The sequence below is a fragment of the Malurus melanocephalus genome, unplaced genomic scaffold (assembly GCF_030028575.1).
Source record: "Malurus melanocephalus ecotype Western Australia unplaced genomic scaffold, MMel_1.1 scaffold_215, whole genome shotgun sequence".
Classification (NCBI taxonomy): domain Eukaryota; kingdom Metazoa; phylum Chordata; class Aves; order Passeriformes; family Maluridae; genus Malurus; species Malurus melanocephalus.
This window is the reverse complement of record NW_026623447.1, coordinates 988,864-1,014,027: the sequence shown is the minus strand read 5'-3', so window position 1 is coordinate 1,014,027 and position 25,164 is coordinate 988,864. Positions and strand designations below refer to the sequence as shown.

The 25,164-nt window shown below is 42.1% G+C and overlaps 1 protein-coding gene across 2 annotated transcripts in view; it reads right to left on the bottom strand.

The window, feature by feature from the left end:
- OGFOD3 (2-oxoglutarate and iron dependent oxygenase domain containing 3) overlaps positions 1-25,117 on the bottom strand; it is a 36,915-nt gene extending 11,798 nt beyond the window's left edge. For both annotated transcript variants that reach the window (XM_057374060.1, XM_057374062.1), the window contains exons 1-8: positions 24,726-25,117; positions 24,239-24,495; positions 20,085-20,160; positions 19,059-19,101; positions 11,847-11,911; positions 11,192-11,248; positions 6,126-6,279; positions 31-154 (exon numbers count right to left, since the gene is read on the bottom strand). In XM_057374060.1, the coding sequence (XP_057230043.1) occupies positions 31-154; positions 6,126-6,279; positions 11,192-11,248; positions 11,847-11,911; positions 19,059-19,101; positions 20,085-20,160; positions 24,239-24,495; positions 24,726-24,820 (871 nt within the window). In that variant the 5' untranslated portion in view covers positions 24,821-25,117. The remainder of the gene's footprint in view (positions 1-30; positions 155-6,125; positions 6,280-11,191; positions 11,249-11,846; positions 11,912-19,058; positions 19,102-20,084; positions 20,161-24,238; positions 24,496-24,725) is intronic.
- Between the last annotated feature and the right edge of the window lie 47 nt (positions 25,118-25,164).

The following is a 25,164-nucleotide window of genomic DNA, read 5'->3' as shown; positions in this document are numbered from 1 at the left end:
CAGCTCTCTGCAGCAAAGCTGGGCTCGTACCTGCTCGGGGCTCCACTGTCTTGTTGGAATCTGCATCCATGAACAAGAACCGTCCACCCCCGAAATCTTCGCTGTAGTCAGAGAGATACAGCAGAGAAGTGTAGTCAAAAGAGCCATAAGTTACCTATAGGGGAAGCCAAAATGACCAGAAATTAGCAAATTCTTTATCTAATTTCTGCAGAGCATAGCTAATTAAGCAGATAGATCTGGTAGGTTTTCCTAATTTTCAATTTTTCATGCATTTAATAAAGGGGTCTTTAAAAACCAAGAACACTATTTTCTAGAAATTATATGTGTTTATTAATCTATTGTGTTTACACACACACTACAAGACCAGCATATGTTTATTATTTCTATTGTTACTGTTTCCTTAATCAGAGAAGTGGTCCCATTGATTTCTATCATCCAAGAGCAAAAAACAACATACAATGCACTGCTGACACTATCAAAGACAGGATTGATTCCAAGATAAAATTTCACCAGAAGKTTAACAAGCAGAAGAATAGCCCTTGACTAATATTTTCACCCATGACCTAACTTTGGTTATAAGATTTCTGGATGCCTTATTTCCTACTCCTTCACCAGCTACCACACAGGAGATTCACAATGACAGTAAATGAAAATTTCCAAGTAAACACACATTTGCAGGAGGAGCTTCTACTCTTTTTTCATACATATTTTGTTTAAAACCCTTCATATGTGACTAAGTCTCTGCTTGTTCTCACCCTACAGACCAAACACCCCACTTTTAAGTATAACAAGRTGATTTTTCCCTCCTTTTAAAGCGTTATTTTTGGTTGATATGCAACACTGAAGTTGAAGAAACACTATGGGCTAATACTCAGAGAGAAGCAGTCTAAATATTTCATATTAAGCTTAGCTGATTCTGGCAATATTCCCTTTCATATCTACATCTCACCAGCAACTAAAAAAATACTTGAAATCCATGTCTGTATTCTCCAATTTCTTTGTGTATCACAACTCAGAAGTTCAGCATTACACTGTCAAACAGTGAAACGTGCAGCACAGTACTACTGTATAAATAACCAGGATTTGCAGGGTGTTTTGACTGACCTGGTGACTGTTAGAGGTAGGTGCTACTTCCAAACTTARAAGTTTTCTAAATATTTTCAGTTATGTTTCAAGTTATCCTCATTAATGCCAGTTAAATTTTGGCTCAAGAGCAATTGCACACATTTTTTTTGTAAGGGYAGTGACCAAAGAGAACAGAACAGCAGATGGAATAGAAAGACATTTTCATTCATACTCATGCTATTATTTTGAACATAAGGGCTTAAAGGAAAAAAGCCAAATCTGGTGCTRTGCTGCCCTACACAGTCTGAATCACAAAAATGAGAGAAATATTACAGGGTTCCCCTTCTCTCCATACTTTCCCAGACCTTGGTTGCAAYACAAGGCCATAAATGGGAATTATTGAGCAAGTGCTAGTGCAGTACCCCCAACCAGCCATTCTACAGCCCTTCTCATGCAAATCAGCTTTGCAGAGCTATCTTCCACTTCCTTAATTTGGTGATAAAACTTCCAATCAATTTAAGGAAGTCTCCAGCCAGTGAAGGCATGTGAAGAAGTTCATTCAACTCATACTTGCAAGTTTAATGCATTAAAACTGTTTTTATCAACTCTTCAGTGGAGCAGCAATATTTCCTCCCTCAGTGCACTCTCCCTTCTCTCCAATGAGGCTCTATCAATTCTAAACTTTTAAGAGCTGACTACAAACCATTTTAGCCTAACCAAACACATCTGATTTCTATAGATGACTAAATTGGGGAATTAGGTATGCAAGGGAAAATGGCTTTTCTGTTCCTATCCTTATTCATTAGTCACTCTCAGAAGTGGTCAGGCCTGAGAAATGCAACACTATGGAAAGGAGGCATTAAATTATACTCACTCATTTAAAATGCTGCAAGTCCCCCCATRTATATCAAACGTATTTGTTACCCTGGTAATGATTTCCAGTATCAGAGAGGTTAATAATTGAACCAGACGTTCAAACTGTGTGAGAAAAGCTGTCATTAACAGCAGGTGATAAACYATGCAGCCACACAGCTGCAAATCAAATTTCTACAGTTCCTTGTAAACAACTCAAGAGAAAAAAATGCAGATATTTTCATTCAGCCTGGTATGTCTTACGGATAATGTGCTTTTTCTGAACACTCTTTATCCAAAAAATCAAACACAGATAATATTTAATGGTAGATGCTGATACTGATGTTTAGATGACACTCCTTTAAAGACTATTATTACAAAARGAACTAATTGTCAGAATTAGCCAGSCACATTGTGCAGTGGGTTTTTTAGAGGGACTCATTTATATGCAACTGAACAGCTGTAGGACCATGCAAGAGATCTGCAGTTACTGTGGATATTTAGGATGGCATCCTCTGCCTTCCAGTGCAGAAGAAAATTCACTTTCCAATCAGCATTGGTCCAGCATGCAGAAAAAAAAGTCAACACTGCTCTCTTCCTGCAAGCCTTCACCTAACCTCTGTGTAGATAATCACAAAAATAGCCTTGATAGCCCCTTCCAGTGTTCCATTCATTGGCAGTATCTATTTAGCAGACAGTGTAAGAGGAAACAGCACATCTCTGAATTACAAAGGAGAGCTGAGGTGATGGGTTTGAGCAGACATAAGAATCAACCTCCTCAATTTCCAAAGATGATGCTGTCCCAGGGCAGAAATAGGAACTTTTGATGTAATTAAATGTGTGACAKCTTGAGGGGAAAAGAGTCTGCTAGAAGAAACAGCAGCAGATTCAGTGACAGACTCAAGAGCCAGAGAGGGCTGAAGATCCAGGGAAGGGCTGGGGACATGGAGAGCACATTGCAGGAAAGGAAACTTCAAGGTTTGGCTTGTTCAGCTCAGAGAAACAAAGGCTGAAAAGGGATATGATTCCTATCTACAAATACATGGAGATGAGAGGAGAAAGAACTGAGAGGAGGRGAAAAATAGCTATAAACTGATCATGGACATGTTTAGGCTAAAAAAACCACAACCAATTTTGGGAGAATGTGCACTGAARTGCTGGAATAGCTCTGATAGAAATTCAAGGAAAACAAACCCCAAACCATCTTACAGCAGAGCCAGACAATTCTGTGAAGGATGACAGGATCCTTGCCCAGGCAGGAGACTGCACAAAACTCCAAGTGTCACACTTCTTCTATTGGAGAAAACTGTGAGACTGTACTGCTGACAGTGACACGTGTGCAACAGCAACTCCACTATCAATCTGATATTTGACATTTGGAAGCCTCAGTTCCAAATATATTCCATCCAAGATGAAACTCCACATCTTAAACCAATACTCTCTTTATTTGATTTAGATGCTTATAAATTCAACAAGATTAAATGAGTCATTCAGGTGATTTCAGGGTTTCAATTCCTATGTAACTACAAAACCAAATAAATTCTAGGGGAAAAAAACCAAAGCCTCAGAAACAATAAATCTGTACTACTCCATTATGCAGYTAAAAATCTTCAAGGAGATTCAGATTGAGAAATATAATCACAGTAGACTCAGCAACATCAGGAAAAAAGCAAGAAGAGTATTTATGTGYTCCAAAAAGGCACATCTTTTCACTGTGAAACAGAAAATATAGTGAACTCCTTTTTCAAAGGCTTCATTTTACCTTTCTTTTGAAAACAGGCAAGGAAAAAATCCTAATGTCTCCTAGGAGYAACATTCACTGTTAAATTATGCAGAAATACCCAAAGTGACGTGTTCTATTCCAAGGGGAAAGCATAAATAATGATACAACACAAAAGAACCCAACAAACTGGCAAGTTTTGTCGATCTTCTTTCAACTTCCCAGTACTCACACTTTGAAGGCCACAAAAGAACACTGGTGCTCTTTTATGGGAAGCACTTCCTGCCTCAGATCAATAGCTTTGTATCTTTTTACCTTGCTTTCAGCTCTGGTCTGCAAGTGGTAAGTGGAACCGTTTGTTGGAAAAAGCGAAATAGAAGCGAGGCTGACTGCACTGACAGCAACCTGTGAAGCTGAACTCCTCCATCCTATTTAATYTCTGCTCAAACTACTTGGGATTATGAACAAGGTGTTTGGTAACTGCCCCTAACTGGGATAATTCTCAGAATTATCTCAGACTCAGAATTGTTTAAGTTGCGTGAATGACCTCCAAGATCACCAAGTCCATTTACTGTCATAAATCAGACAACCCAATTATTCAGCATAGACACTCCAGAGGTCTAGCTTATGCATTAYAAATTTAAGAGAGTACATTTTCTGCTTGTTTTGTTTTTGGAAGCTGGAGATGGGTTAGAAAAAGCAAATTAATTGATGTATCTGTTCCCTGAACAGACAGCCTGCAAGATAAATAAAACATGGGAAAAGAAAAAGATAAAAATCAGGAAAACATTCAGCCTGCTTGCTGTCCATCATGTTYAGGCACTCTAAGGATGACAGGACAGAAAAGCAGCTTCCACAAATTCTCTTCATGGAAACCTATTTGCATTTAAATGACAAACTACTTCATACATTATAGGAGATATTTAGGTGGAAACACTTAATTGTGTAACCACCTTACTCATTTCCCAATGCAAAACACATTCAGAAAAGGATAAAGGGAACATTGGTGAGCAGTGTTTGTGCACAGATCTCAWTATAGTAATAAATCAGAATCTGAAATTCTAAAATATGCTTTTTGGGGCTTAAATAAGAGAGTGGTAAATATAGGCATCAGTTGTCAAAACATACTGCTTTTCCCAGCCTTGTGGCAGTCAAATCTGATTCTCTAAAACTGTGGAAAAACTATAAGGAACCAATGAATTCACTGCACTTCACACAACCAGAATCACCAGTTCACTTTTTCCCAAGGGTCTCCTGGAAAGGAGCAYAACATGATGGAATCTCTGTGAATCTGACCAGCACAATTTGCTCCCCACAGCCACTTTCTACCAACACAAATTAAAATAATCTGGACCTTGAAATCATCCCCATCACCTCTGGTCTAGAGCCATCCTGTTCACTGGTTACACCACAGCTTTTCAAACCAGAGGCATCCAAAACCTGGCAGATTCCACCACACAGCACCTTCTACTTTCAAACATAAGCTGTGTCATCACTATCACCACGTTTTCTAAATTTAAGCTGCTTCTGCACAAATGACAAGGACACAGGAAGTCACACCAATGTTGTGATCAACAAAAGATATTACATTTCCCTCAGGAAATATTTCCCTATTTTACAGGAAATACTTTGAGGCAAGGAATATTTYTGATTTTTCCATGTCTCAGGTCACAGACTTCAAGGTACACTGCCTACTTACAGACTCTTGCCCTGAAAAATAATTTGGATTTTGATGGGATTATTTTATTTGGTACCATCTTGGGTAATCCATGACTACAGAGCGACTCATTTATAAATCCTGAATGGAATGTGGGTATTGTGGAGAGGGTTTTTTTTGTGTTGTGGGGTTTTTTGATTCTTCCATGATTTGCATTCTGCTGTACTGCACAGAAACTTTTACCTCAGTGACATTCAGAAATAAAATCAACACCAAATCATTTGAGTCCATTGAGAAATGCAAAGTATTAAGCTATAAAGCTATCAAGCTGTAAGACTGTGCAGTTAAAAGAATACTTCCCTTCTAGAAAGACCAAAACACCAAGTTATTGAAAGAGGGTACCAGGTACCACATCCCCGCTGAAACACATGCAGTAAAAACCCCTCAATTCACATATAGCTGAAATATAAATATTAACCCTTTATCAAAAGGCTCAGCTCAATAACAATGACCAACTGAGCACTGTRAAACAGCTCCTGTTAGACCTTGCTAAAAGGGCAGTTCAGGTAATTTCAATCAATATTGCTGACAAAAGAGATTCCCAAATACTCATTCTCACAATTTATTAATTCTAGCAAAACTAAATTAGAGAAAATAAAATTAAATGGGATCTAACAGCCTATGTTTCTAAAACTCACTTATCTCCCATTARGTTCATCCCCTGAAGCACCAGTTTGCAAACCTGTTTGATGGATTGTTTAATGCAAAATGATTTCAAGGTGATCTAACAACAACAGGAGATGTTTGCACCCCTCTCAGCCTGCTCCTCACCTTGTCAACGTGTGGGTGCCAGTACTCATCRTGGGTTGTCTTGGCTTCTGTGCTGTTCATCCTGGAGAAGAAKGTTGGCTTGGTCAGGTACATGGCAGAGGAGCTGATCCCAAACACCTGAGCAATCCTTTGCTGAATCCTCTGTCTSACATCCCTGCAGAGAACACACAGCACACAGGGCTCAGGCAGGGACACCTCTCCTGCTGCTTCTGGGATCTTCACTCACTTATTGCTCCTTCCTCAGCTGAGAAATCAGGGCCAACACACACCCAGCCTTTCTCTCTTATTTTGCCTTAAACAGAGATCTACTCCATTTAAATAAAGAAATAAATAAAGAGACCCCCACCATGGTTTTGGTTGGGGTTTGTTGCTTTGGGTTTTTTTTTAAATTGTCAGAATATCAGGGAAAAGAAACTATGTCTCCTGTGGTCTAGGTTTTAAAATTTCTGTTTTCCTGAAAAATTCCACACCTGTCCCATTGTTTGTTAAGTGCTGAAAACATTGAAGACTTTCACACAGATATTTTTATTCCCAAGCAGATTACACTACAGTTGTACCTTCATAGAAGGGTTGCCTCTGAACAACCTTCAGCTACTTTTAAACCAACTGATGARGTCCCTGGCACCAAGAAACTCAGGGTTCTTGATCAACATATGTATTGGTATTATTACCAGATTTTTTTTTAATTAATGCAAGATGTCTTTCACAATTGTGTTCAAAGATTCAGAAAAACTATCTCTTCCTTCTTCCTATTCTTGTGTTTCTTGGGAGACAAGGAAGAATARAACAGGGCTTTCATCTTATTTCAGGTTAAGATTATCATAATAGAAAACTAATAATCACACATGTTGCTATACAGAGCAGCTTATACGGCAGCATCCATCTGCCAGGACAGGGCCATCCACAACTGCCACCCTTAGTTTAGCCCACAGCACTTTTTTTAAAGACAGGAGATTTGTGATTAATGAGTAATMCCACTGGCAAATCCCACCAGTAAACACATGCAGCCAGTACTCTACTTTGAGGAAATTTAACAACCAGCAAAGAATGCAGTAACACAATGAGATGAAATGAAAACACTGGAGTTTAAGATTTACTCCCCTATGCTTCTTAAAGCCTTTATATTGTTTCCTCCCATCTTAACACTTGCGTGAATTAATTCAGTTATTGCATCAGTTTTCCTTTTCTTTCTTCCTAAACGCTGAAAAGCAGTCTACAAAGATAATCAGAAAACACATTTCTGAAGTTGTGCATGGAATTACATTAGTATTTTTCTATCTTCCATTACATTTTTCCAYTGGATAGCACTGAACCTCAGCATAACTTTCAAGAAGGTTTTTCCCAGGTACTTCTTTAGGRAACGTAAATGGTGGCTAAAAAGAAGTGACAGAACTAAAACAAGACCTGTGGCATGTGCCCACAGCCTACAGGCTGTGAAAGTTATCTCTTTAAATCTGTAAGTACTAAAAAACTCAAAATATTCCTTCTGTTCAAATCTAGCCCCTCATGAGAAACAGAATACACAGATTTGATTTTTTAACCTGTCTCACTTTACATTTTTAGGGGTCAATTCAAGCTATTTTACATATGAAATATTAAAAGCATGGAATGAAGTTAGAGGGATTTTCATGGCTGCATCAGCTGAAGTTTCAAGTTGAGAGCTACACAGCAGCAGAGTTTGAAAGACTGACACCAGGAAATAACCTACAGATCCTTCCTCTCAGGCTGTGGGAGGATGATCTTTCTGTCTGCTTCTTCCAAGGAGTAGGGCTGCAGGAAAGGCTGCCTTATGGTTCCCAGGAAGTATCAGATGCAATTACTCATTTTGTGAATTGAGAGCAGGTAGCACTTTGAACAGCCCAACTCAAGAATTCCCAGCCACAAACACCAAAGCAGTTGATTTGCTGGCTGTGGCATCAGCCAGCTGGAATAGTCAGGTCACAGTCCTGAAATAAAGTCTCCAGCAGCCGTCCTGCTCTGTAAGGAATCCTCCCTCTTCTTTCAGCCTGATTCATTTCCCACTTTTCAAAGCTTTCTGTTAAGACCTGCTGTCTGGTGTTTATAAGGCTCTGTTAATCTTCACTCCTCTTTTGAGATTTACACGCCATGGCTTTGGGCAGAAYGTGTTTTACAAACCAAACAGGATGCAAAGCCCTACTCAATGTGCCAAACACAGCATGCAGCTGGTTTGAAAAGTAGATTAAGGTCATTTTATAGCCTAGAAAAATTCTTCTGTACAGCTGTTTTCTGCTGTCCAGGCCATTTCAACATTTATCAATATCATRACTGCAAGTTTTTCATTCCATTCTGTTCCCTGCTGCTCCAAACACAGCCTACTGAGCCCACACTTAGGGACAAATACACTGTACTTCACACATACATCAAGTGACAAGAKAAACCAAATTCCACCTTAGAAGGTGCTGTCAAGAAAGGAATAAATGAACCCAAAACTGGGAGAGCCACATTATTCTCTCAGCCACTTCTCTATGACCCAGGGTCTAAGGCAGCAGGAGCCACCCTTCCCTCACTGATCCTGGCTCTCTGGCTCTTGGGACAGTTGGGAGRGTTCTGGTGTACTATGGCTACCAAGAAAATCCCTCTTTATGCTGGAGAACRTAACCATTTGTTTTCATATGCACAGCCACTCTTGCCTCTCTCAAAGTGCTGAGGTGCACCCTGGCTCTGTGCAGATGCACTAACAGAGTTCTGCAGTGGCAATAAATACCCAAGTACAATATCCACTCAAGAGCATCAGGATCAAATTAATCCTCCCCCCACATCTGTCAGCAGCAGTTCTTGTCCATTTGCACTGAGACACTGGAGAATATCAAATGCTCAGGCAAGACTCAGGGAAAGGAAGAACAGAGCACCAGATTCTGTAAAAACAGGTACTGAAACCTGTGCTGGAGTTAAGGGTGATAAGGAAAAAAAAATTTAAAAGCCAAAGAAGTAACTGGAAATCCAAGAAACACACAATTTGAGAGAAAGGAACTCACTGGTTTGCCAAGCTGCCAGCTTAATGTATCAGCAGCAGCACAGAGAGCTAAATGTACCATGGAAAAGTTTCTGTGAGATACAGGCTCTTMCAGACCAAAAAAAAAMCMAAAAAAAAAACCCCAGTTTGGAGCCACTGCAAAGAGTGATTCAAGGACAGTGACAGGAACACKCAAATCTCAATCCCACACAACTTCCCAATTATCCCACTTGTCAGCACTGCCCCAGGGAGCTGCCCAGAGGCAACCTGAGCTGACAAAGCAAAGGTCTCCTGCAGCCAGAGAGCTTTAACAGCAATCACACAAAGAACAGACACAGAACTAGACAAACTAACAGCTCTTCCTCTGCTCCTTCTGTCTCTGCCTTAATAAGCTTTAAGGTTTTGGGAATAAATCTTTGATTGTGCTTTCTGCTCAAGCCACCCCTTACACCAATCCAGATTAAAGCACTCTCTTCTGAATGAAACGTTTCATTTATTAGGTGAAACARAAGGGACTGCTGTCATGTGCTTGGCAGATGGTGGTAAAAGTATCAGCCTAGAAACCAAATTGGTTCTGAAGCAACCAAATTTTGATAGAGACAGTTAAGCAATCAGCCTTCTGGCTCAGGAAGCCTACTCATATTCGTTATTGTTGCAATCAGTAATACTAAGACATGAATTACATTCAGTTATTTTTCTCAAGAGTGTATTTTTAAAATGACCTTGTTAGGTAAGGGAAAGTAATGAAGATAAATGCTCCCAAGAATAGCATCAAATCATTTGTTAAGGCCATAAAGTACTACAATCTATGTTAAAGCACTGCCATTAATATGAACAGAAGCATTTAACAATATATTTTGTATTAGTTTCACATCCAGCACTTCACTTCACTGAAACATCCCCTGTACTGGCATGAAATCCCAATGGAATATTGACATTCCCTAGCAGCTGTCTCATCTCACAGCAYAAATTTATAAAATTATTGAAAAATTGAATGCTTCTGTTCATGTTAAACAGAAATTATGCATTTTCTTTATGCAAAGTTAAATAACTACCAAGGAATCATCTAATTTTTGCAATTTTGGGATCAGAAGTAAAAACACTTTAAAATTCATTTATAAAGATAATGATATCTAGAAACAATTGTTGAATAGAAATGAGCCTGAAGTGATTAATATTTAAGGATTATATTAATTAATTTTTATTTTAATAAAACTAATAAACCTATTTGGCTACTTAACTCTCCTTCCACCACTAGAGGGAGGTCAGATTCCTTCACGCAGGCAAGGAAAAAAGCAAAAGAGTTAAAATGTTCAAACCAGGAACATTTTAAATTATGAGAAACCAACTGAAATGCATAACTAAAGAATTATTGTGTCTAGTCAACAAAGAATTCTCATTCCTAAACTTTGGCCACACACCTTCAGTGACACATGGAASTCGTTAGGTTTGTTGTGTTTGTTAAGTGGACAAGCAGGGCTGCAGGAACGCTGAGAGCATCAGATGCCAGAGCTGTTTCATTACAGGGCTATTTCATCCTCTGGCTGCTTCTCCAGCCAGAACATGAGCAATCTGAAGTCCTTCCCTTCCTGCTTTACCATTTTTAATGTTTGCAACACTCTGCCTCAAAAAAAAACCCAAGTTCCTGATGCAGTAACAGCACAGAATTGTCTCTATCATCTCACACAATCCCTTTTGGATAATGTGTGAGAAAGGAGGTAATGATGAAGGGTTTTCCATCCCAGCTCTCATGTTCCAGCAGATCCCCCCAGAGCTCCAAGGAGCAACTCTCTTTGCTGGCAGGGCAGGAAGGGAAATGGGTGGTGCTGCAGCATCCTGAGTATTTCACACTGTAAAACTGTCCTGATGTGGCTGATGCAGCTCAAAGCAGCTGATATTGTTCATCTGTCACCAAAAGGTCCTTTTACTTCTCTTCAAGTCATCTTAGCTCTCAGAGATTATTATTGTGAGCTGCAAAATCCAGTGTATGAATGCAAAGTGTAATCCCCTCCCAACCTGCACTCTACAAAAAAACTAAAAAACATGAAAGTTCTGGTTTGTGATTCATTCAGCAGTCACTGAAWATCTTTACCGGTATAATGCAAAATCTTCTTCTGTGAAGATGTCTTGAATTCTGTCCCCAAAGTACCTGAAAAATGAAACAACAGTCTAAAAGAGGAATTGATGAATCAGACTAAGCAACAGACTAAGAAAATGCCTTCTCACCTCCACCCGTGCTTTACCCACCAAAAAAWGTGAGAACACAACACAAAAAATCCRACAAATGCTTTTGAGCATGAAGTCCAAAAGCAATGCTAAAAAGATCAAATGGTAAAAGATTAAAGGATTGAAATGCTGCAATGGGTAATGGAATTCCTCAGGCATTAAAAAAATCCCCTCCCACATCATGAAATAAGCACATGGATTCAAGTTTTTAAGGGTTCAGGCTATTTAATTTCTTCCACTGTTGACAAACTAGACTATAACTGTGAAAAAAATACTATGATTTACTGGTGCAGGAACACAAAAATAAAGATAATGGCAGCTTTCAAAGAGCCCAAATCAACAAAAGATCCATTTTCATGCCAGGAGAGCTCTTTAACTGATCATAGAAACTGGTGAATCCAACCAACTTGCACAGTCTCTCCTCACTAATCCCAGCCCAGGGGCTCGAGACACTGGAAGAGGCAGGGTGGGGAAGGTGTGGGATGACAGGAGGCAGAAACCACAGCCCCTGTACATTTTACCTGTACAGATTAACAAAATGCTTCCCCATGGAAAGAGCTCCGGAATGCAAGTCCAAAATTGATGCCTGGAAAAGGAAACAAAAAAAAAAAGAAGGGAAAATGAGCTTGAAAAGGTTTTATCATTATTTAACTATGACCTTTAATAACTGTCCCAAGTTGGCTCTCACTTTCCACAGCCTCCACRGTAAAAACAGTAGTTTCCAGCCTTTGAGTTCACAATACAACATTTCTTTTACAACTGCAAACCTCCCCCAGATCCCTGCAGAGATGCAGAGAATATTAAGGTACTATGAAAAAAGCACAGGACTGCTATTCCTGAGATTCAGACCTGACAGGGAATTGCCAGCATCTCCCCCAAAGGGCTCAGGGTAAAACCCTGTGCTCCAGAATCCCTTCTTAAAGACATTTCTCTTGCACACAAAGATGACTCATTTTCCAGTATTTGTGATGTGCTCAAGTAGCAGCACTAATATTTATCTTGTCCAGCATTTGTTATTAAAACTTCTCCTTCACCACAAGTTCCTGTATACTTCTCATATTTAATACAGACATTTAAAAGACTGTTTAATAGAACAATTAGAATCCTAAGGCTTACTAGAGGCAAACTTTCCCTCTATTTCTGAACTGCTGAAAAAGAAAATAACATAGTGAAAAGTTTTCACATATGAAAATTCACTCAATTTCTTCATCCAATTCAAGTCARACTCTTCTGCTGAGCTCTTAAGAAGCTAAAAAGATTAGCATTCAGATTTGCCAGCACAGGGAGCTACCTCTCAGGACTCTAAAATGTTTCTCWAAATTGAATAAAGTATGCTTTTGTATGTCTCTTGCTGTCCACAAAATACCTTTGTTCTTTATCAGTTAAAAAAATATTTTAAAATGTGACTGTCTAATAGACAGTCTTTTATATTGGAAATATCAAATACCAACAGTTAATTAACCTGACTGACACCGAAGTAATGACTTCTCTGATGTACAATATCTGAGCACTCTTCTTGGAATCTGACAATGTGGATGCACCACAGACCATTCACATTATTCTAACAAAATCTCAGCAGTAGAAACACTTGTGACAGAGAAAGACACTCATAACAGCCCCTTAGAAAATCTCTGCAGCTTTGATTGCTCTGAGCTCCAGAGCTGAATCAGGGGAACCCCACTAACATCTCTTTTTACAGGAGATAATAACAACCTTTCTTTAATAAACTTCCTTAAATAATCTTATTTACCCATTGGAAAAAAAAAACAAATAAAGTAACAAGTTATTCAAGTGGACACAGCATGAGCTTTTCAGATCTCCCTTTCTCACAGCTCTCCAGAAGCTTCAGAGGACTGTTAAGAAAACAAGTAATCTCACACTCATGCAAGAGYAGCTCTTGTAATAGGCTTTACTCAAGCCTCAGAAGCAAAATACTTTCATTTATTGGTTTCTGGTTCCGTACAAAAATCTAAACCACAACTAGAAGAAAAATTGCTCCTGTATAGCTTCAAAAATATATTTGTGACCATAATTAAGTGGATTATAAGAAATAGCAGGACACAGATGAGAAGATGAATTTAATTTAAAAACAAATTGCCTAACTCTTTCCACATGCTTTTCAAACTTACACATTTCTTCTCACTCCCCAAACTCCAGATGATTACAGTTAGGAAGAGCCAAAATAACGAATCAATGAAAGATACCCTCAACTGAATCAACAAAGGACACCCCCAAAAWGATATCCCCAASAASTGTTGTTATTCCCAGCTTCAGAAGRCAATATCTACAATATCAACACTAAAAMGCCAGATAAAGGCTGAAGAGGGAATCAGAAAAAGAAAGAATACTTTTCAAGGTTGTTTCAGACGGGAAAACAACTGAATGCCAAGACAGGGACTTGCTTACACATGAGCACGGAGCTCTTAGCTTAATAGCTACTGGGGAAAGAAACCAAAACATTTATTTTGGCCTCTGTCACTTCAAAACATTAAACATTTTCACCATTATTTTCTGACACCAAGGATAAAATCTTGATTACTTCAAGWCCCCCTCTCAGATCATAGGGCAGCCTGCAGTTCAGGACTGTGTTCCAGGATGAAAGGTCTGCAAAGTTCGTGTAAAGATGGAAAACACATATCTACACCTCTGTTCCTGAGAGACTGTTTGACAGAACTACCCCCAGACCCTGATTTACAAAACTTTCTATAGAAGTGAAATAGAGCCTTCTTCAAAAAAAAAAAATAAAAAAGGCTAAATACATATTCTTTTGGACCTTTAGTATTGTTCATCCCATACTCTCCACTCTCTTACTGCTAAAAGAATTCAAGAATCTGCAAGCACCCAGCACTTCTCAGCATAAAAAAAAGGATCACTGTTCCTATCTTGGAAACCCTGCCAGGCCCTGCCTTTGTTCCTCACTAAAAAGGACTGCCAATCATGAACTACCTGTTCACATCCACACAAGTTCCTCCAGCCTCACGTAAAAAAGGTTTTACGTGAAACTTTTAAAGAAAGCAGCAGACACACTATCCAAAAGAGAAAAATGAAAAAACCTTAYTTCTACTTGTCTACAGAAGAGCTGGCAGGTTCCAAATCCTCCCCCACTGCTCTTGAGSGAATGCTCACACACTCCAGCTGAGAAGAGGGAAGAGAATGGAGGCTCCACATGGCCACCAAGTCCTGAGCACACCAATGGTGGTGTCACTRCAGGCATTGCACACACTTCAGAACAACCAGACTTTCAAACACACTGCCCTACTTGAACCACGAGCAGACAGACAAGGGTTCTGCTCTTAGGGAAATGCCTTTCCCAATTACACTGATTAACGAGGAGACACAAGTGTCACCAGCCTGAGTTACACATCAGCCAGCCTGAGGGAGGGTCAGGTTACTGCTGGGGAAATTAAACGCAGAATTTGACTACAGAATCCAGTGCAAATTTACACCAGATATGGACACAACCAGTTCCTCTGCAGGTTCGTGCAGCACAACCAAGACAATCACACCAACACAGAGCTGTGAGGAAGGTGAAAGGTGCTGCCCAGTACATCCTTCACCCGAGTGTGTGTGTGTACTACACACTAATAGGAGGCTAATTAGGAAGGAAGAAAACTATGCAGTCTGCACTAGAGACATGACAAGCATTCTGCACARGCTTTATGTCCTCCCTGGAAAAGGCAGAGCTGGCAGCATTTGAGAACTTCAGATTTTGGAAAGCAGATCAAGGGRTACAGCCTGCAGAGCCCACACCAGAGCCCCTTGCTTGGCATCACACTGCWTCTCCCAGTGACTAAACCATTTAATTTTCCCCTGCAAAGGGAGGCCTGGCTGCCTACTCCTGCCAGTTCTGCTGGAAGGCAGGACACAGACTGGAGCCGAGTGGCTCACCAATGGATTTCTTTTCTGGGGCTTTGAAAYAAAYGCCAAMAGRTCTGACAGTAAATGAGCTGTCTCAYTGACACCAGAGGGCTGCTGTGACASCAGCACCTACAAGAYRTGAGTGAATGAAYCAGGASYGAAGTGGTCACACAAGCAGGCATGACATGCAAGAAAGTATTAGGGAGGGAAGAATTATAAAATCATAGAAAGTTGAAAAGGGAAATGTCATTATCTATATGAAGAAGAAAAAACATAAGCTAAGGCAAACATCAAGACAAACAATGCAATTCCCATTCTGTGAATAAAGAACAGAATATTAAATCACTTTACAGAGACAGACGTACAAGGGAAAGCAGCTTGCTGGTGGAGAAGATATTCCTGWTTGGATTCTGTTGGAAGTTAGACCAGATTACCATGGCCCCTCAAGCCTCACTCCATGTGTGTCTGCATAAATAAATATAAACCCAGGGAAAGTTACAGAGGAAGATAAGAAAGCTCAGCATGACAACTGGGGTGTGCCCCTGGAAGCCTCAATAACGYAGTTGTTTGTCAAGAGTTTCTCAACATAAAAAAATAGAATGGGAAACAAGTTTTGGTGCTATGCTCCAGTAGTCCAGGGAACGGCAGCAAACAAAGGAAGGAGACAACTGACAATCTCACAAACTGCAAGTTCAGATCTTTAAATTAATAAATTATTTCTAGATACACAGAAACAAATCCACTTCTGAGAATTCAAAATATAACAAGTATGACAGGAAAAAAAGAAAAAAAAAACAGATGTGTTGCTTAGAAAGGGGTTAAGAGGAAACCCCAGGCAATGAAAATGCAGTCTGCACTTCAGTAAGAAACCTGTACAAGTTTTATTTGGAATAGTGGAGAGAACAAAGTGACTAAGAAAGAAATAAAAATAATTAAACAGCAACAGTGAGTTTGAGGTATTAAAAAAAAAAATTAGTCTTCCAGCAGACAAAATTGGACAGAATTATTCAAACACACTAAGCAACAAGTCAGACCTTCTCCAAGTGCCTTAAAGCTTGGAAGCATAGAGACACAACAGGATGAATTATGGCTTGAAACATTCTGTACTCTCTGTGGGTAAGAGACTGGAAAAGATGAAAGGCTCAAATGAAGACAGACAGTTTCATCTACAGCCCATCAGCACACGGATCTAACAGTGTCTGAGAGCCAGGATAGCACYACCAGGCAAAGATTCACCCCACGACAATGGGAATACAGGCTGGCACATGGGAAAAGGGAGATGGAAATGGCAGCACAGGATGAACAAGTATGAAAGAAACTATGGAAGAAGAGTGGACTTAAAGGCTTCTCCTGAAAATAATTCTTCTCTGTGAGGGTGGGGAGGCCCTGACACAGGCTGCCCAGAGCAGCTTTGGCTGTCCCATCCCTGCAAGTGCCCAAGGCCAGACTGGACACTGGGGCTTGGAGCAGCCTGGGACAGTGGGAGGTGTCACTGCCCATGGATAGTCCTTAAGGTCCTTTCCCACCCACACCACACTATGACCCGTTCTATGACTCTACAGTTTCGCATAAACACTGGTCAGCTCTTGTTTCTAACATTTTTCAGTTTTTATCCGTTATTTTGGGTAAAACCTCCACACAACATTACACTTTCTTCTTGAACCTGTCCCTAAGGATTAACAGCATACAAGAACTTCCTCACATTTACAGATGATGAGACGTGAGAAGGTCTGGCTCAGAGCCCAGACCTCGTCCTCACCATGGACATCAGATTTTTAACAGATTTATTTTATTGCAGCGAGAGAATAATCTTCCCCTCTCCCTCATTTCCCCTCCCTTCGAAAAAAAGGCCAATGAAGCTTCCAAAATAACATTTATATTTGTCTGTCACTATGGCTTGTGCCAGCTCAGCACTCTTGCCCAGCTCTGGGCTTTGGGCAGCAAGTTYACCTTCCCCCCTCATCTCTTCCAAGCCTTCTCTGCCTCAGTTTCCCGACCCTCAGTTGGACAACATTTTTCTGTGCTCCAAATGCAACCTCTATGTGTTATACCTTGCCATTCTAATCCCTCTTTGAGGAAGTGTAATGAAAAATCCCACGTAGGTCCCAAAAGTGGAAGAGAGGTAACCCACGTGACAGCCTCAATGACAGGAGCCAAACTGGGGGTCCCAACAGGCAGAGCAAGCCAAGGAAAGTGGCAAATTATGCAACCACAGACCTGAAAAAAAACCCCAGGGATACCAACAGAACCGAACACAGAATGTTAAATCTTTAAAACACMTTGTTTGAGACAGGCAGCACTGCTTAAGTTTCTCAGTTTATATTTTTTGCAGATCTTTCTCAGCAATCACCAGGACAATCAAATCTTTTTTTTTCCCCATTGAAACCCTTCTCCTTTTTTTGTTAATTTATGCCCTAATTCAGCAGATGACTAAAGAATTGGCTATGTTTACAAATACACAAGAAACAGTTCCTGCTCTTAAACAAAAACATTCTGAGAACAAAGATGGGGGAAAGAAATTAAAATAAATGTGCTTGTTAAAGAGAAATAGGATTGCTTTCATTTTAAAAAATATTATGCCAAGGTCTATTTAAGACATTACATGGCTTTTTTGTCTACCCAAAACCAATCTTTACGCTGTGAATGCTGTGAACCACTGTAATTTACTTTCAGAAGTCAAACTTTTACAGTTCTGCTATAGCAACTGTTTCCAGATGAAAATGAAATCAGTTCAAGAGAGGTGCTAGAAATAAGTAAATTGAACACAAGGAAATGGCAACTGTATTGCAGAAGTCAGGARTGTCTTGGTTTGAAAGACAGGTGTTTGCCAATGAAGGCARGGACCCCCCTTGGAGTGGTGGATATGACCCCCCTTCCCTCCAAATTATTATAGCTTTGAAAATCACGGGCTTTCAGGCAAAGATATGGGTAAAAGGGAATAACACTTTTTGCTAATATGTATAACAAGGTGAAACAAGTAACAACAACGATATCAACAGCCAACCCAGCCACAAACCCAATGMCAGCTTCACACAGAGGCACAGCCTCCCCTTTGGTGCAGTGACGGTCACAGCCTGCCGGGGGCGCTATCCGGGATGGTTCAAATCCAAGGAGGGGGACAAACTGGCAGAGATGGATGGAGAAAAGTTCCCCTACAAACTCACAGGGTCTGGACAGCAAGAAACCCCAGAAGAGCCAGATGGGCAAAAAGAGGAGCAGAATCCTGTGGCTGCAGACGGGATGCAGCAAAACTCAACCACTGCAGCTGGAATTTCTGGGGTCCCCGGAAAGGCACGGGGCAGAAGATCACAGTGCAACAAACAGGAACTGACAACAAGCCACTGGGTTCTGCTGCAGCAGGCGAGCTCTTCCCCACAGGCAGCAGGTCCACCGTCCTCCCCCAAGCCAAGCAGGGCAGGAAGTGAAGCYAMCCCCCGCCCCACAGACACCCACACCCTCCCCGAGCCCAAAACTCCCACAAGAACTTCCCTCTCTCCAAAGAGAGGGAAAAAAAACCTGCCAGGCAGGAGGAGTACCCACAGAGACCCTTCGACCCCACCCAGGGCCTAGCACCCTCCTTTTTCTTCCCCAACCTCCCAGCCATCAAAAGAATGACTTGGCAATCAGTGCATCCCAGCAACAAAAATGGGAAAGAAAATTCTTCAAGAAAGGAAACAAAAGGAGAAACMTTAACCCACAASAAKGAGTTACAYTGCTAGYAGAAGTRTTAAYGGGAAATAACTTTCCAAACCAATTTTTTTCCAAGTCTGAATGGAAGGAAAAAATCTCCATCTCCTCACCTCAGCCMCAAAAAATGCATTTATAACCTTGCCTTGGCAGTAAAAGAACGTAGAAAGTAACAGGACACTGCTCACCCCTCCATCAGATCCTCCCAAGGACAGTCCCCTCTCTGCTATTCTGCAGGCAAAACAATAATCTCAGATGAGAACTGAAGTCTGATTACTTTATCCTTTAATGTCCTTATTTACMACTCGTAAACAACTTATTTGTTTACAACTTACTCGTAAAACAACTCGTATTTACAACTTATTTACAACGTCCTCRCTAAGTGGTATTTGATGCATCAGATATAACCCAATTGAGTTAATAGAAGCTCCCATTTATTTGAAACTGACTCTTACATCCTGTCAAGATGTAACAAAGTATTTGTGTTGCAGAACATTTCTGAGCTTTCAGCTTCCTTCCACAAATCCCAAAAATACCCTAAAGATTTTGTTTTTCAAATACATTCTGGCCAAGTAAGATTAAACCTAAACCTCCCCCCAATCTTTATTTTTGGGAGCAGTACAGATAAAGTGTAAAACGCAGGGAAGCTGTAGCAGTCAGGAGCCCAAGTGAGTCTGAATCAGAGTGAACAATGAGCTCAAGAGCTGCACAGCACTCCAGCATTGCTGACACCCCACTCCATGATCAGCAAGGGCAAATCACACTCAAGAGAGACTGATGACTTTTCTAACTGTACAATCTGACAGTTCCTCTACTCTTTGATTACAACTTCCCATTTAGTGTTCACAGAGGACTGCAGGGCCAGCACCAGCTGGTGATTACCCAGACAGAGACACAGCTGCAATAAGGCTCACATTGTTTCATTCTGCATTTGAAGGCCAAATGAAGGCCAAGTGAAAATCCTTTAAAACTTATTTAATTCATTTTCCTTTCTTTCTGTGAAGTGCTCATGCCCCTCAGAGCCAGGCAGATTCTGTGAGAAAGAACTGCCCTCACTACAGCAAAAATGGAAAACGGTTTTATTAACAAAACTTTCATATTTTAATCAGAATAAYCCATCCTGCTCACCCATCCTGGCTTTGTGCTACACCTCAGATTGGCACAATGTCATTAAAGTCAATGCTTTTAAAAGTCAGAGCTAAAAGAGAAATTACCTACGAATTCTTTCAGCTTCTTCCCTTGTGATTACAGCATCAGTCACACCTCTTCCACACTTCCTAGGAGTACACCCTGCAACAAAAAGAGGAAGAAAAGAACTCATTGAAACCACTTCAACCACCTGAAGGGCACGTTTTTACTGAGATTTTGCACAAAAGTCTCTCTTTAAGTCACTCCTGACGCATACAGTTTGGACATGTAAGATAAAAAAGTCTCCTAAAATTCATTGCTAAGAAATCAAACATTAAATTTTAAAAGCTCCTGGGAATAACAAGTCAGCAGCAAGAGTTCCAGGTGAAGAATATATGAAAGTTCTTGTAAGTCTGGTTGTCAACAATCTTCAGGCAAGAAAAGATAAGATCAGTTCTGAGCCACCAGAGACCTTGGGGTGTTACAGTTGGCACTTTTCTGRGAAAGATCCCTATAGAGATGTGAAGCCACAGGAGACAGGGGCTGAGTGTGTTTTCTGACACCTGCCAGTACTCTCAGTGCTGCTGAACTGAGTGCCACTTCTAGGATTATTTATTCATCAGAACACAAAATTCCTGGAAAGACTTTAATCAATTCATCCAAGGAGGACAAAAACATTGGTCTGCTCTGATCAAAAGCAACCAGTAAYATTGACCAGGCTGACAGGAGATGTTTTGCCAGGAATTTTGTAAGCACTTCACTTTACTGGATATACCCCATCCATGTCTCAGGTGGACTGAAAGGAAAAGCTGAAAGTAGAGAAGAGCTAGGAAGGAATAAACTCAAAGGAGAAATTCAATACTCCAGGACAAACCTGCCTATTGAGAGCTTSCTTTCTATAACATTCTGCAAAGATTTCTGATTTCAGAAGAGATTTGTTCCTTTTCTGGCTGCAAACATCAGCACTGCTCTTATCCTTTAGGAAAGGCTGGTGCTGGAGAGTCCAGACTTGGCAAAACTCCAGGATTACCTCAGACAATTGTTACATGTCTGGGGTCACTAACAGGGAACTGGCAAAAACAGTACTGGAAGCAGGAGGTGTTCTGAAGGCAACAGCAYAAGCTTTCCCAAATGGAGAAAAAACCCCAACAAACAGAAAAATGTAGTCCAGCATAAAGTCAGTCAGGTACCAACAGTACAGCACAAACAGTGGGTGAATGCTAAGAAAAAATCAGAACAGTCTGCTTGAAAACTATTTCAGCAGTAAGAAATGTGTCTTCTTTGTCTCAGAGAAGATGGCAACAATGAGGGCTAAAAGTAYACCTGGAGAATCTCAGGCGAAATTCAGATTAGTATTAGAGGTACCCAATGGTTTCCACAAATTCGTGCCCAGTTGGCAAATCCAATCCCTTTATCTAATAAGGCACCATCAGCTTTGGATATCAGGTAAATCGAGGTAAAGGAGAAACATACCAAAATGTGTAAAACCACAAATACTGCCTCTGGCCCATGCTCTTATTCAGCACAGAAACCAGAATGTGACACAAAGAACCAAGAGCTCAAACTGCAGCTGTGCTCCKACTTAGTGGTGTTTAACCAAGAACCACACACTGGTGAAATAGAGATAATCCACAGGAGAAAAAAGCCCCATCAAGATGCTCCCCTCATGAACAGAATCATAGAATGGTTTGGTTGCAAGCGACTTTGAAGATCCTCTCTCTCGACCCCCTGCCMTGGGCAGGACACAATCCATCTCAAAGCTGGACAAGAGCAGGCAAAGCTTTACAGCTGCCACCCYCATAGCAGTCTGTGTCAAACCCTTCCAGTCACTTTTCTCACAGACATCTTTGCTTTCCACATCCCCTGATCTTGTCTCTGGAAAAGCACCTTTAACTCTGTCTCCTGGGCAGTGACCATGGATGCTTTGTGCACTGACACAATATGTCAACACACAKGAGAAACTAAACAGGAGCAGTAAGATTTCATCACAGGCAGTAGTCACAGTAGGTTTAAGTAGTTAACCACGGCTCAGGACAGCAGAAATGGCCAAAATCTGGCCACAGAGTTTAGAATGCAGGTGAGACTGTGCTCACATAACACCCTACCTYCTGCAAATACACTAAGTGCTTGGCCTCTGAATAACAGCAAATTTTATTTTGTATAAAGCATGTTTACAGGCAGGCAGGGAAATAAACCCTGCTCTAACACCAGCTACCAAATCACTTGAAGCAAACGGGAAGCTCAGTCGCACCAAGTTCAGCTGGAAGCAGGGACAGGTGTATAAATAAAAAGCTCATTTTAGTTGTGGAAACTTCACAGCTGAGCATCTGACAYTGAGTGGTGACAGGAATGTCACCACTCCTCCTGACACAGAGCCCACAGCTGCGGGTGCCAAGCCAGAGCAAAGACTGAGAATGAAAAGCTACTGAGTGACAAACCTATTTCCCGAGTGACTAAAGCTCCCGAGCTGATCCAGTTGGACAATGAGCTTAATCCGCATTTTCTGCTGTCGGGAACRGGACACAGAAGCTCCGGCGCAGCTCAGCACCACCCTCGCGTGGGGAAAAGCTCAGCGCAGAGCTCCTTACTGCAGCTTGGCTTTAATTAACCAATTAACAGCTGCTCAGGCACTTCTAACACCACCCATCCTCGGAAAGCACAGCCACAACATCTGCTGAAAACCCAAATCAATCACAGAACTTCAGCAGCAGCACCAAGCAAAAATCTAACTAGAAAGGCAAGTGAATTATCCTCATACAAAGCCAAGAGGTGAAACCTCACCCTGTAGTCAGCACTTGTTGCTGCTCCCATGACACCCCCAAAAATAAAGAACACATTCATTCTCTTTCTGGAGAGGTGACCTTGAAGCTCCTGCCTTCCTCACACTTCTTGCCTTCCTAACACTTCTTGCCTATCTAACAAGGAAGAGTAACTGACTGAAGTGGCCAAGACTAAAGTTCACAGCTCAAAAAAATTGTTTTTGTAAACCAGGAAAGAGAAAAACAAGGTTTGGGGGATTTCTCTTGTTAAGCAAAAGCCCCAGTAGCAGCCTCCAGAAACTTTTAGCCCCAGTTCAACCAAATTACCAGCTACAATTTTCTCTGGCCTCGCACTATGCAAATGCAGCCAGCAGCAGTTTCTCATTACAATAATTATGAAAAGTTAACACAAAACACGTGTTTTCATGTTCACTGTTAAATAAAAAAAAAAATACCTTTGTTTCCTTGTTGGTAGCTTCCTTTCATCTGTTTCCTCAGCCTAAATAACATTTGGGATGAATCTTCCAAAAAAAGATGCTACAGTAGCAGCACAGAGGAAAAGCTATCTGAACCTAGGTTACATACAAACTTTTATTTTATCTTACAAGTCTTTTTGACCAACAGCACCAGAACAGACACCTGACAAGCACAGGGGCCTGCAATTAGTCAAACATTTCCTATCAGAACTAGCACCAGAAGAAAGTTAAAAACTGTAGAATCACAGAACAGCCCAGGTGGAAAAGGACCTCAAAAGATCACCTGGTTCAGCTTTTTCTGGTCAAGAGARCCTGGATAAGATTATCTAGCACAGTGCTTAGTCCTACCCTGAAAAGCCTCAGTCACACAGACTCCACTGCATCCCTGGGGAGGTTCTGTTCTGTTCGGTGACTGTGTAAAAATTTTTTTTGTAACATGATAAAATTTTGCCCCAATGCAACCTGTACCCACTGTGCCTTCTATTCTCYATGTGGCTCTTTGCAAAGGGCCACAGAGCTTCTGTCTCCTGGAGCTTCCCTTTAAGTACTGGCAGACACACATCTCAGAACAAGTGTGTTAGAAATTGGCACTTGTGCAATTACCACACACTGGTGGCACAATGTCCTRAATCAACTCCACTCCATACCCTGTATAGTGCTGACCAGCAACAAACTCTCTCACTAGCCTATTATAGGGATCAATAACAGAGTATGAAAATAAACTAGAAACAGACTGAGCAAAAGGTTTTTTTTCACAGAGCCCAAGCAAAGCATTTTCAGAGAGAGTTACGTAAGAATGGCAGAAAAACCTCTCAGAATCAATTTCTGGTCTGGCCTAAGAGGTCCGAATGTTCAGGGCTTTAAGAGTTTGCGGCAATTACCAGGAGTTTGCTGGAAACACTCGAGTTTTGCAGCCCAAGTTTGGTTCACAGGCCCAGGCAGCAGCCAGGCTGTTACTGCCCTCTCAGTACCCTCAACCCATTTCAGACAGCCCCGTCCAGTTACCTTCAAACCGTTTGTGGCTGTCGTAGTCCTCCGAGCAGGGGATCTCGACGAATTTGTCCCGCAGGTTGTCGCTGCGATGTGCCAGCACCTCGGTGACCCCACCTGCAGGGATTCCACCCTCGGTGATCGCATCCTGGGCGCGGAGGCGGCTCCAGACCACGAGGCCAGCACCGCCGGCCGCAGCGGAGAGGAGGAGGAGAATCGCCGCCTTCAGCCACCTTCCCCGGGGATCCTGCTGGAATCTGCTCTTCCTGGCGCTGCGGAGGGAGCACAGAACAGGCCCGGTGAGCGAGGCACGGCCGATCCCGGGGAGCCCCGGGCCTGCACCCGCGGTGCCGCTGGGTCTGAGCACAACAAACGCGTTACAAACACACGCGGTGCCGGCCCGCTCCCCACCCGAGCTCCCGCAGCGCCGCCGGGCCTGAGCATCGCTACCCCCGGCACAGCGGTCTGGCGGGAGGTTCCGGCCAGAGATCCACACCGGTACCTGCTGTGCCGGCGGCCTCCGCGGCTCGGCCCCGGTCCCGGTCCCGACCCGGCGCTGTCGGGGCCGCGGGGCAATGCCCGCCGCTGCGGAGCCATCGCGCCTCCTCAGCCTCGAGCGATGCGTTCGGCGCGCCTCGCCTCGGCCTGCCGGTCTGCCTGCCTGGGGAACGCCCCCGGCCGCCGAGAGGCAATGGGAGTATCCAGCGCCGAGCCGGGAGCGGCGGATGGGCGGCGCCGGGACACCGCGACACGGAGACAGCGGGACAGTGAGACAGCGGGACAGCAGGGCGCGGGCGGGCGGGGACGGGACAGCGGGGACAGGACAGCGGGACGCGGCCTGGCGGAGTGCGGCGGGACGGCGCGGCGACAGACCAAAGCAATCGAGGCCAGAGCATGCGGCATCGCCTGGTGCACCTGGACCTGAAGGGCGCCGCGCCGCG